The sequence below is a fragment of the Echeneis naucrates genome, chromosome 16, assembly GCF_900963305.1.
Source record: "Echeneis naucrates chromosome 16, fEcheNa1.1, whole genome shotgun sequence".
NCBI lineage: Eukaryota > Metazoa > Chordata > Actinopteri > Carangiformes > Echeneidae > Echeneis > Echeneis naucrates.
In genome coordinates, this window is record NC_042526.1 from 10,347,443 (window position 1) to 10,359,878 (window position 12,436).

At 41.5% G+C, this 12,436-nt stretch overlaps 1 protein-coding gene across 1 annotated transcript in view; it reads left to right on the plus strand.

Moving 5' to 3' along the window:
• Positions 1-12,436, plus strand: part of wwox (WW domain containing oxidoreductase) — a 119,558-nt gene that overhangs the window by 33,676 nt on the left and 73,446 nt on the right. The window contains exons 6-8 of the mRNA XM_029523195.1: positions 215-303; positions 5,007-5,192; positions 8,052-8,316. Of these exons, the coding sequence (XP_029379055.1) occupies positions 215-303; positions 5,007-5,192; positions 8,052-8,316 (540 nt within the window). The remainder of the gene's footprint in view (positions 1-214; positions 304-5,006; positions 5,193-8,051; positions 8,317-12,436) is intronic.

The window sequence follows — 12,436 nt, forward strand, 5'->3', positions numbered from 1 at the left end:
ATTTCTTAAGATGGACAAACTATTCATCTTTACTGGGGAAACCTGTTACATTGCATTTTAAACAGGGTGAAACAACAGTCCTTACTATTTCAGCATTTCAGCATCTAGCTGTTTATCTTTGCTGAGGGTGATGATATAAAAATGTCAGCTGGAAAAACCTGAAGTAACATTGGTGACCCTATTTCTCATGTTTGTGTTTTTTCTGTCTCTAAAGCACAAAGCGAGAGTCGAAGCCATGATGTGTGACCTGGCCTCCCTCCGCAGTGTGAGGGAGTTTGCTCAGTCTTTCAAGGCCAAGAAACTGTGAGTATGAACCACAATGTGAATATTTCTCCACTTGTTTTTTCCAGTTTGTCTTATATTTTCTGCTCTGTTTGATATTTGTTGCGCAGGTTTTGGCAGGATCTGAGATAACACTGACAGTACACTGGTGAAATAAAAATCAGGGCAATGTACTTTATTGCTTGTGCTGATACTCAAGCAGATGGAAAATTCTCTATACCGCTCACTCCTCTGTTTGTCATTAAAGCAGATTGGTACCTGCTTTGAATTGAAGCTCACGTTTAAAATTGTTTTTTTTTATTATTATTATTATCATTATTATTTTGGTCCTGGAAGACCATCAAAAACCATCATGTGATGAAATTCATCAGTCCCACTCCAGCAATAGTTTTTTTCCACTGAATTTAAACAAACAGAGTGGCAAAGAAAAGCAATAAGAACTTAACAGGACCTCTCATTCACTGTTTTCATCACATTTACTTTTTGTACACACCCCACACTTAAAGGACACCCTGATCCAACTGTTACTGATGGGCACCATATGGACAAGGCCCCAGGAGTCAGTCTGTGTATTTGCGTCGATTTGCTTGACATTGGTCAACAGACTACCAGACTTCATCGTACTTATTTTGTGGTGGTCAGCTTTTACAGCATGTGCCTTGCATCTTGTGCCCTGTCGCACAGTTGCTATTTTGGGGTCATGTATTCTGTCATCTATATCGTTTATTCGCCGGCAGGTCTCTAGGCAGGGGAGTGTGTGTGTGTGTGTGTGTTTGTGCGTATGGGTAGTGGTGTCAGGGGAGCCCCTTGGGGAGAGGCAGGGCAGTCATCGCCCGTGGCAGCCCTGGGGCAGGGTATGGCCATCCAGGACACATTTTTGGGTTGCGGCCAAACCTCACGATGGCTTCCCTCATTCCTACGTCCTGTCTCTTACATGTGTTTGACCCATCCACAGTGAAGATCCGTATGTTGACCTCTCATTAACCCCACTATCCCCAATTTTCTCCCCTGGTTTCTTGCATATCAATTCTTCACAACTTTTTTTTATGCACCTCAGTTTCTCCTTCTGTGTCCCAATCTCATGCTGTCCCTCACTCTTTCTCTGTCTGTGCCGCTCTTTTTCTCGCTCAGTATTTTGGCAAGGTTGTATTTCTTCATTAGCTGTGCTGTTGGGGGGGTCGGGGGGCTTGGGGAGGGGGGGGGGGGGTCCCAGGGGACGTCAGAGTACATTAATTCTCATCAGAAGCTGAACAGAGCAGAGTAGAGGCTGGGAGCTCTGAGCTGTGAATGGCACTGGGCAGCTGTCTGAGTCTACCACCACTCTATTACTGCACGTATGTCTTCAGGCATAACGCACAGGAGTGTGCACACAACACGCACAAATATGCGCATACATCTGTGGGTACACACATACACGCAGACAAAGCTGTGTGTGTATGTGTCCACGCACAGTTTTGTAAACATGCAGAGACAAACAGACACACATAATCATACACACATGCACAATAATGCTCCTGCAGCGTGTCATTGACAGGTGAAATGTAATCAGAGTCCTTTTCTTTTCCTTCTCTCGTTTCTCACTCCCTTGCTTTTAAGTGCTTTAGTCAGTGGCTTTCACGCTGCTTTGTGTTCCATTGACCCCGATTCTGCTTTAATTGCCTGTCCTTTGAAATGAAATTACCTGGATATTGATATTGTTGAATGCAGTGCAATTTCATTGGGATGTAATTGATGGAGGACAGTGCTGACAGAGTGCCCCTAATACAATTTCTACTGAACGGTCCATAATTAACACATGCAATTTGTTTTCACCTGTGATTTTTTTTTTTTTTTTTTTAACTGCATTTATACAGTTCTAATATTACACATATTGTGTATAACAGGTAGTCAAATACATGCAAGCCAGATCATATTAACCTGCCATTCTTCCATTCACTATTATTACGACTGTAACATGGTCAAAATGTCGTTTAATATCACTTTACAGTTTTGCAGTTTGTGTCTTTGAATATGGATCCCAATAAGTGATGTACACATATCTATATGAGTGTTGTTGGTGCCAGTTTTGCTGTTGCCAATAAAGTGCAGTGTTAATGGCCAGTAGTCTGAACCCAGCTCACACAGGCAATATCTTCTGCTGGTCCACATTATCATAGAGGTCAGGGGTCAGACTCCAGGGGGTTATTTAAAGTAAATATATAAACTGATGTCTCCCTGTTTGGTAGTTAACACCCTCGTTTGACCAGCGCTGAGATTGCACAGTGCACACAGTGTTGTGTGAGGTCTTAATGTGGAGAGAGGGACTGTGGTACGCGGCAATAGGCCTATTAAAGACATTCATTAGACCTGCGCTTATGAGAGAGGGACTAACTGGTGGGCAGTTGAATTAACAGGCTTTTTACATTACAAGCAGACTCACCTGAGGCCCATCTTAGCTGTGTGTTGGGAAATTGCTCGACTGACCAGAGAAAAGTTGGTTATTGGAGTTTTTGATCACAAATTTATGATATACTTTGAGTCACGTCATTTTTTTTCCCATGTGATTGTGTTTACAGTGTCAGGACACAACAAGTGAAACAAAGCAAATGTAATCTTAAGCGTTGTAATTGGCATAATGACTGGTTTATAACATCAGATCCAGTGAAAGGTTTAAAAGTTAGGTCAACAGTTCATCTGCAGCATCTAATCAGTAGTACATTGGGGACAGAGCCAAGAGTTTTGCCTTGTGTAGCAGATTGTTACTGTACTTCACACTCTATTAGACAGGGGAACACTGGGCCAAAATCAACCCGTGTGTTTTGTTTGCCTTTTAGCTGAGGGCAGATTCAAAGCTGACGCTGACATCACGGAAGCCAGGGAATTTTACTCTTACTTAATCTTACTCTTCTTCTTGTTTTATCAAGTTTAGGTGAAAGTCACAAAAGTAATTTATTTGTAGATGAATTTCCTATCAAGCCGTTAAGTCAGACTTCCTTACCTCATTGTATTTGGGGTGAAAATTTAAATATCTTGTTGCTAGTGTGTGCTCCGTTGATAATGTGCTGAGGTTGGCATTCTTGAAGTTGACTTGTGACTAGGTTTGTGCTCTTTAATGAACCTTGTGTGTTCGGAGGCCTGAAGGTGATCGTACAGTGCGCTCCTATGTAATAGCATGGGATGGCTCATTATAGCACAGCATAACAATTCACACATTAATTTTCCAGCATCCAGTTTTTAATTAATCCAGTAGGCAGTCTTAAACACAGGGTACACAAATTGCCTTCGGCCTCATAATTAATTCTAATGGAAGAAATTAAAAATTGGTGGGGTGTGTTTGGATTGTTCGGCTGTGTTACTATGGTTTTGAGCTCGCTGGAGCGGCGCTGTCACCGACAAGGATCTCTCACTGCCCTGACCAATCCAACAATCTGTATTCACTGGCACATGAGCAGGGAGTACTGCTCATTCGCCCACACAAAGTCTGCAAGAAAGAAAATAGTGTGTCTGCATTAAGGCAGTTGCTTCTTATATCATGACTTGTTCGTCTATTTCCTTTGATCTTTTCACTTCTGCTCACCCTTTCAGAGTCAATCTGTTGGCGGGTTTGGTTACTTGGAGTAGTTACACAAAGTCTGTATCAACAACCATTACTACCAACACCCTCTGCGTTGAAACAGTTTGAGATTGCTTTTCATTGTGTTGCTCTTGGATTGCAGCCAGCTGTATTCGGTATCTCCAAGTACCTGTCAACCTATGGGGAGCTGCACTGGAAACCTCTGTATCATATCAGCATTAGTGCTCTGTCTCTGTAGATGTTTAAAGACTACCACAGTGTTGAATAAGACACCCTGTTTGTGTTCTTTTCTCACCATTTCATCCTTTTTGTTTTTTATATATATATATATATATACATACTTCTTCGCTCTCGTAAAAAAAAAAGTGCTGCATATTCCTTGTTGATGTGGTAGTCCGTCCAATAACCTAAAATAGATCTAAAGCTTTCAGCAAGAGGTACATTAATGACAAAACCAGCACTTTGTTAAATGTGGCTCATATTATAACAGAAGTCTACGGTTGACCATCTTAGTTACCTTACCTTACTTTAACTTAAATTCTCAGTCTTTTTTGCTATTGCGTTTTCAATATTGAAATGATCTGTGGCAAACATAAGGTGTTATGGGGAAATGTCCCAGCAGCAGCAAATCAAAAGAAAGGCTGAGTATAGTAAATGGAGAAAAACTAAGCTTCAAATCGACTGCAGTTAAAAAGAAAGTGTATTTATCTAAAAAGGTGTTTGGCAGGGCTAGACAACCCCACTTCTCTAACATGACTTACGCTCTATTTGCCACTCTAGATACATTAACTAATTACTCAAAGCCAATGAACTAACAAAAATCAAAAAGGAAATTTATTTATGACTTCAATGGTGTTCTACTGGAGACAAAACATGAAACCATTGCAGCTTATTAAGGCAGCTGCTTCTGAGGACCTAACCAAAACTGACAAAAAAAGCAAATTTCTCCAATTCTCTGGTCTTTGCATAAGGTTTAAATTGATTTGATTATCGCCAGTAAATCACTAATTGGTCTGGGCCCTAAGTATATTTCTGAAATGTCTGGTGTATATATGCACAATAGGTCTCCAAGATCTGCAGGAGATGGTTCGTTATTGGTGTCTGCTCTTTATGCCCTAACCTCCCATCCATAAACAGAAATGCTTAATTATCTGCCTTCCTTCCACTGCAGGCCGTTGCACATTCTGGTGTGTAATGCAGCTGTATGCACTCAACCCTGGAGCTTGACAGAGGATGGCCTGGAGTCCACCTTTCAGATCTGCCATTTAAGTCACTTCCTCCTGGTCCAGTGTCTCCAGGATGTGCTGCGTCGCTCTGCTCCTGCCCGTGTCGTGGTTGTGTCTTCAGAGTCTCACAGGTACAAACAATAATCTAGGCAGTTTGACTAGATGGGTGTTAATTAACGTCTGTCATTGTGAAGACTAGAAACATTAGATTTAGTTTTTAATGGAATTTAGCTTTTTGTGCATTGTGTCTATTATAGATATGATGCACAAGTCCTTTTAATTGAGATAAGATACTCTTATAAAGTATAGACATACATAAATCGAGCTCAGATTAAAAAAAAATTGTACAATTGTTCAAGCCAATCTGGGAGAACATATAAAAAAATGCATGAGTGAATTTAAATGACTTTGGGTACAAAGAAGAAATCATAAAATGGAGAATGCAATGTTAACAACAACATTTTGTGTGATTATTAGCTACAGCAATGACATTTAGTTGACACCTTCCCAATTATTACTGATTTTATTGAGAAAGTCATAATCCCATAACCTAGTTAAACCTCAAGCCTGGTAATCCGGTCCATTAGCACAGAATTTCTTTGAAAAAAAAAAAAAAAGATTTCCATAACATAGCGCTAGTCAGGCATCTTTACTTTGCAGGAAAATATATTTTCATGCCAGAGCTGGTTTGCTTCCCACGGTAGTTGATGTGAAAACAGGTTAACATTATGATGACACCTTGTGCTCGTGTACCTTCAAATACTGGGGGCATTTTATTGCTCCAGAAACAACCCTGTCTAATCCAACCACTCCAGCCATGCTGTTGTAGCTGCTACATTGGTTGGTTTTTACCGCAATCTGATAGATCAGACTTAATGCGCATTGTCAAACATGACAGCTTCACTCACAGAAAACTCATTTCCCTCTGCACGCTGTCACGATGAATTAAACGTATCATCAACATGATGGATGGACTTATCCACTAAAATTTACTTCGACCAAGTATCTGCTTTCCAAGTGACCCCCTGACTCAGCCTCTTTTTGCCTTTTTTCCTTCCTCCTGCCATCTCCTCTTTTCAAAATCTCTCTTTTGGTTAGGTAACTCTGCTGCATAGGTTTCTGTAATTCCTGTCATACAGTAGACAAGCATGATGTCTTGCAGGGATTTGTGAGCCCTAAGCCCTGAGCTATGTGCGTCAGAGTCAGTATGTGTGAGCATGTGTGTGTGACATTGATCCTGGCTTCATTCAGTCAGACAGCCAAGCAGAGTGATTGATTGGAGCTCTGCAGAGTGACCTGAGACAAGGAGAACATACGCAGAGTTATTCTAGCAGATCAAACAGCAGCACTATTACACGGGTCCTCATATGAGTTATGTTTTACAGACTGCCATGCATGAGAGGATAGGAGCAGCGGAGGGGATGGTTTAGCGCCCAGATTCACTGTGGGTCATATGTTTGTTTCATGCTTTAAGAAATGTCAGCAGAAGAGAAAGGAAGGGAAATTTTATTGAGAAAAAGCATGTCATGAAGTAAGTATTGACAGAGTTTGATTGATGCATGACTTTTCTACACAGTGAAAAACAGTGTGTTCACAAGTTTTTGTGGGGTAAAAAAGTCTCTGCTATTAGAATAGGACAAAACATGTACCATTTATTCAGTTTTTACCATTTATGCATATTGGAAGGCCAGAAATGGTTAGGTATTCTCCTCACTCTTTGCAATGCAACTCCCTCTGTCCTTTTCTGCTTCCCAACACATACATTCACCTTTCCTCCTCTCCTCTGCAAGCCGCACTGGCTTTAACCCCTTCAAAGAGAGCTTAGGCAGGACCAGAGAGACTTAGTTACACACTGACATGGACTAGAGGGAGAAGAAGGAGCAAAAATAGACAATATCTCACATAACATCTTCCATTCTGTCCACCTCATTCCAGACCTATATTACATCTTTTGAAGTTGTTCCCTTTTGTGTTTGTGTTATTTTCAGTTTTTGCTGATTTCCCGTTTATTCACTTAGTCTCCCCTCACAAGCGTGTGTGACCCCTGACCTGGCAGCATATTGTATTCCCTAAGCTCCTTGTCCGCTGGTACAGTATTGACCTATAAGGGACAGAGGTGGGAGAGATGGACACATGGGCTTTATCAGTTTCCACCATAGGGGCTTACTTAGGAATTGGCCCAATGCAGGTTCACTTTGCTCTAGTTCTGAATCAGATCTGGTCTGATCTGATTCTTAGTGTAATTAACTCTGATAGTTCTAAGCTGCAGTTTTGGCTCAGTACATCTATGTGTAGAAAATACATTTTTGTTACATGAAATATTTATATTTTGTGGTACACAATTGTGGTGACCATCTGGACAGAGAATTCATGGATTGCCATTTCACTGTAAAACCTCCTTCATATGTAGCTACAGTATAACATGAACATGCTCAGACAATTGATTTATCAACCTCTACTTGCTAAAGTAGTTATGAAGTTGCAGCACATGAAATGAAAAGCCTGCAGATGTTGTAATTTAGCCAAGCAAGGATGTTGCGGAAGGCGACAGTAAACAAGAAGCAGAAAGCTTGTAAAATCACAACAAGGAAACCAGGTGACACTTTGATTGGTTGTTTTCTAATGACTGGATTAATATGTAGGATGTGTTCCGCCAGTTTGGAGGCTATCACTCTCTCACTCGCTCTCACACACACACACACACACACACACACACACACACACACAGGCCCTTGGAGTGTAGTTTTTGTGTCTGTATATTGTGATGTTATTGCACTGCACAATATCACGACGAGTAGTGTAATGTTTAAGGGGCCTTGTCAAACATCTGGAGTTTAACAGCTCTGTCGGAGGCAATTAAAGAACATCATGTCATGTCTTTGATTTGTATGCAGCCAGTAACACACATCTGCTGGTACAGAGCCGACACACTGCCAGACACACTAAGGCAGACACAAACACAGTCATACTCTAAATACTCTCTGTTTCAGGTTCACAGACCTGTTAGACTCATGTGGAAAGGTGGACTTGGCCCTACTGTCTCCCCCAAAGAAGGAGTACTGGTCCATGCTGGCTTACAATCGGGCCAAACTCTGCAACATTCTTTTTAGCAACGAGCTCCATCGCCGCCTCTCATCTCATGGTGTCACCTCCAACGCAGTGCATCCTGGGAACATGATGTACACCTCAATTCACCGGAGCTGGTGGCTGATGACCTTTCTCTTCACACTGGCCCGACCTTTCACCAAGTCTATGGTAAGGGAAAAAAACAAGTTTTAAAAAGTGTTATACAACCTTCTGGCTGCACAACCTGCTTTGTGACCAGACTATATGACCTATAGACATTGATGACCAACAGAATAGATTTGACAATGTTTGCTTTGGTTCAGATTTAGTGTTCTAAATCTGAGCCTAACTCTGTGGTTGGTGCACACTGTATTACAGTCTCCTTTTTTCTGACGGTCCCCCCAACCTTCTATTTGTCTTGGCATGCTTTTGGGAGAGGAGAGGAAAAGGATGGAGAGGAGTTGATCTGTTGAATGCTTAGGGCTGAGGGAGAGTCTGGGTTTAAAAGATAGAGAGATACTCAGTGGTCTGTTTTCCTCTTCCTGTTGTCACTGTTTATTTAACTCTGAGCATGTGTTCTCCTATCGTTTCACCAGGGTAGGTGATATTCCAGATCCAGTGAATGGCGACTATTAGGTTACAGTAAATGCACTGTGCAAACTCAAGTCTTGTATGCTGTGGCGTCGTTTACTCAAGACTACTGAGATAATGACCTTTTTGTCAAATATATTTTTACTGTGTACCCCTTTCCCACCAGGAAAACCTATTACCAGATATTTTCAGATGCATTATGTTAGGTGAGAAGGCTAAGTCAACCTTGTTTTGCAAAGAGAGCAGATATAAAGTAAAGACACTGCTTCTTTTTGGAAGACAAAGAAAGGAGGCTTAAAAAAACAATTCCTGCTAAAGAAATGACACTTGATTGTGACAATGGTAGTTGCTGATGAGGGATTCGTTCCCTCCTTCCTTCTCACCAGTGGAGTGGACTGAATGGTGCGCTCCATTGACTGCTCAGCTCAGTGATTATACGAACGAGCGTATGACTGATTATAAAACCAGTTGTTTTATATAAGGCTTATGTCCCTGGGGATTTCTGGTCAGGGTTAAAAGGACAATATTGGGTTCCAAGGCTGTTGTTATTTTGTAGGTTGAGTTTGGAGAAGTCACTGGATTGAGAGTAGGGTGAGTGGAGTGCACCAATTTTGGAGAGTCACTCTAGCATCTTTTTTTTTTTTTAGTTGTTTGCTTTTTTTCGTCCCCTCACCCCTTACCCATAGCCCCTTTTCAATTGTGCACATCTGGATATGAAAGTTAATGAATCACTTTTAAAGCCACACGGACGTGTAATGCAGGGTTTGCCTTACAGTTATGTCCAAAGCTTTTATGTATTGTCTCTGAGCTCTGATGACATCAGATATACCAATACTTTTTGTTTTCTCTCAAGGTATTTCCCAATGACAATGACCTCTATAATACAGCGCAAAGTGGCAACACTGGTGTGTCTGTGGATGCATTTGGATGTTGGTGAACAATAAATGAAGTACATGCCTGTGAGAGAGAGAGTGTCCATAGCACATGTGTGCTCATGAGGTGATGCTTGGTGCCTGAGGTTAATGTCCTCACACACTTTGGATACGAATGATAAAATCCAGCACTGTGATTTATCTTGATCTGAACAGTGTCCTCTGATCAGCAAGACTTTTCAGTGGGTAGCAGCACGCTACCCTTTAGGCTCTGTATCGTCCTAATATATGCTTTCACTATTACATCTTTCCGTTAGCTACTCTTCATAGTTTATCAATTTAGTGTTTGCACTGAAGGGAAAATGTCATGTGTTGAAAGGCAGTGTGGTGGAGTTTTAGTGAACCGTTATTCTGATCCATCATGTTTGACAGACACAAGGCCTCAGGCCGTCATTTGTCTCTCCTCCTCCTGACATAGGACGAGAGATGAGAGAAACTGCTCTTCAGCACCTTTTGCAAAATGTGAAGCTGAACATTTCCCCAATGTGACTGTCTGCCTAAAACACTGTTTTTCCACTCATTCCCTTCTAACATTTTTCTTGGTCCATTTAATCTTCATGTCCAGTTTTTCTCATCTTTAACTGGACAAAATTTGTTACATTTTTTGAAAATCACTTTTTACCCTAGAATAGGTGGCACTTCTGCGTCTCTGTGTGTCACAGTTGGGTGATAACATTTTGCATGTGAAAACACGCACTCTGTTAGCAGAGCAGCTTCTTTTCCATAACGGGTCAATGCCTTTTCTACACTTGGTTAATTAAACGTAGTGTAGATGTTAGTAAATATTAAAATACAAAGGTAGAGCTCGTAATTAAATTCTGGTTTGCTGACACAGTGATTAGCTAAAACTCATGTCTGATAAAGGCCACACACAGACACCCAGTCTTACATGCAGACACACACAGATACACAGGCACGCCCTTAAACTGAGCGTCTGCTCTTATTTAAATCTGGGGTTGATAAGGCCCCAAAAAGTGTATCCTTTTTAAAATCCCACTCTTCACTCCTTCTGCCCCCACATTAAGGGCTTAATAAAACAGTGATATAATTTCAGTTATTGGTTGCAGGGATATGAAGATGGTATCGCTTTAATTGCTTGCGCACGCTTGCGGGATCCATAGAGATTGTTCTGGGATGCAAACATAAGCAGAATGTCGACTCCAAAAAAACAATCACAATGCCCCTGTGTGTGTTCTTGAGCAAATAACCAGCCTTTCATTTAAAAAACAGGTTTGATTTATAGGAGCACAGGTGGAGTGATATACTGTTTCCCTCCATGAGTACGTACACTCACACACACACACACACACACACACACACACACACACACACACACACACACACACACACACATGAATTCACAACATGGAGACTATTAAAACACCTGGGGCTTCATGTGCTCCTAAATCTCTAATTTGATTGTTGCAGTAAATGCGAGGTAATGTCATGTCAGGCCATGCATTCTGTTCTTGGTCATCCACTTCTGTTTACACTTTCCTCCGTCAATAAATTAGCTTCTTCCTCTTTTATCATAATTTTTACACTCACAATTTAATCTTTTTTTGCTGTATTTTATTCATGTTTTACCAAAAAAATGTTTTCAGATATTTTGCATCTTTTGGGTTGTGGATTCTACTGAAGGGAAATAAACTTCTCCATTAGTGGGGTGCACAGCCTACTCGGCTATTGATGGAGAGAGTTGATTTCATTTTGCTGAGTTGAAAAAGGCATCTATAAAGAACCATGACATTTTAATCAACCAAACTATCTCTCACTAACATCATTTTCCCCTCCCTGTGCCTTGATCTACTTATCAGAGATTGTGCGACCAGGCCTGTAACTCCTGTTTCTTTAATTCAGCGTGTTTAGAGTGGGAGTTTTCCCTGTGTCCTTTGCTGTGATTATCAGTGTTGAATGATCTGGCCTGAAGTGGTGTCTGACTGTGAGAGAAACTAAAAGGGAGCAAGAAAGCCAAAAGCAACTTTTATCATAGTTCTGCAATTTAGTTACAACAATTTAATGCTCAAAAATTTGATCGACAGATTGATTGATGTATTTGATGTAGGATGGTGAGATTTTCTGGCCTTTCTGGATCATGTATATGCTGTAAAAGTTATGACACACTTTGAACCAAAACTCAGGCTGGATACGTGTTTGAAAAGCACATAATGAATTTCAGTGACTGTTGCAGTTATTAGTTGGGCTGTAACCTTTGTGAAGTTGTCACCGTCTTGTCACGTAGTAACGCTGACCCTGTGACATTTTGTACACTGACTGATTGCTCCCTCAAGATCAGTGTACCCTCAGGCTCTGAGCAGCTGGGCTCAGCCTATACTCATCAAATCTATACCTTAACTATAGGCACAGACAGTGCAGAGCTGCATGGAGATCAGTGTGGACAGTGGCTCCAGTACCTCTTCATCCACTATAATGGGTAGAAAAAGGGGAGGGGGTTGTTATGGGCACAGGCCTAGAAGGCTCTGCTGGTCCAATCAGACACTTCAGTCCCCCCAGGGGCTGGTTTCATCAGTGCTCTCGCCTTGTCCCATGCTTCTTAGTGTTTTAGCATGATTATTTTACCCAGGATCCTGCCTCGGGCACCAGGCCACCTTTTTACATATGCACAGGCTGAACTTTTGACCAGGCACCAGCAGTCAGGGCTGTATGAGAGAAATGGTTGTTCAGTAAGGAGAAGTGGGACTGCTGGTGTCTCCTCTGCTGAGCCTTGCCTGCTGTGACCAGAAGCTCTCTGTGGCTCCTTGGGAGTTAACCCCAGAGACAAGTTC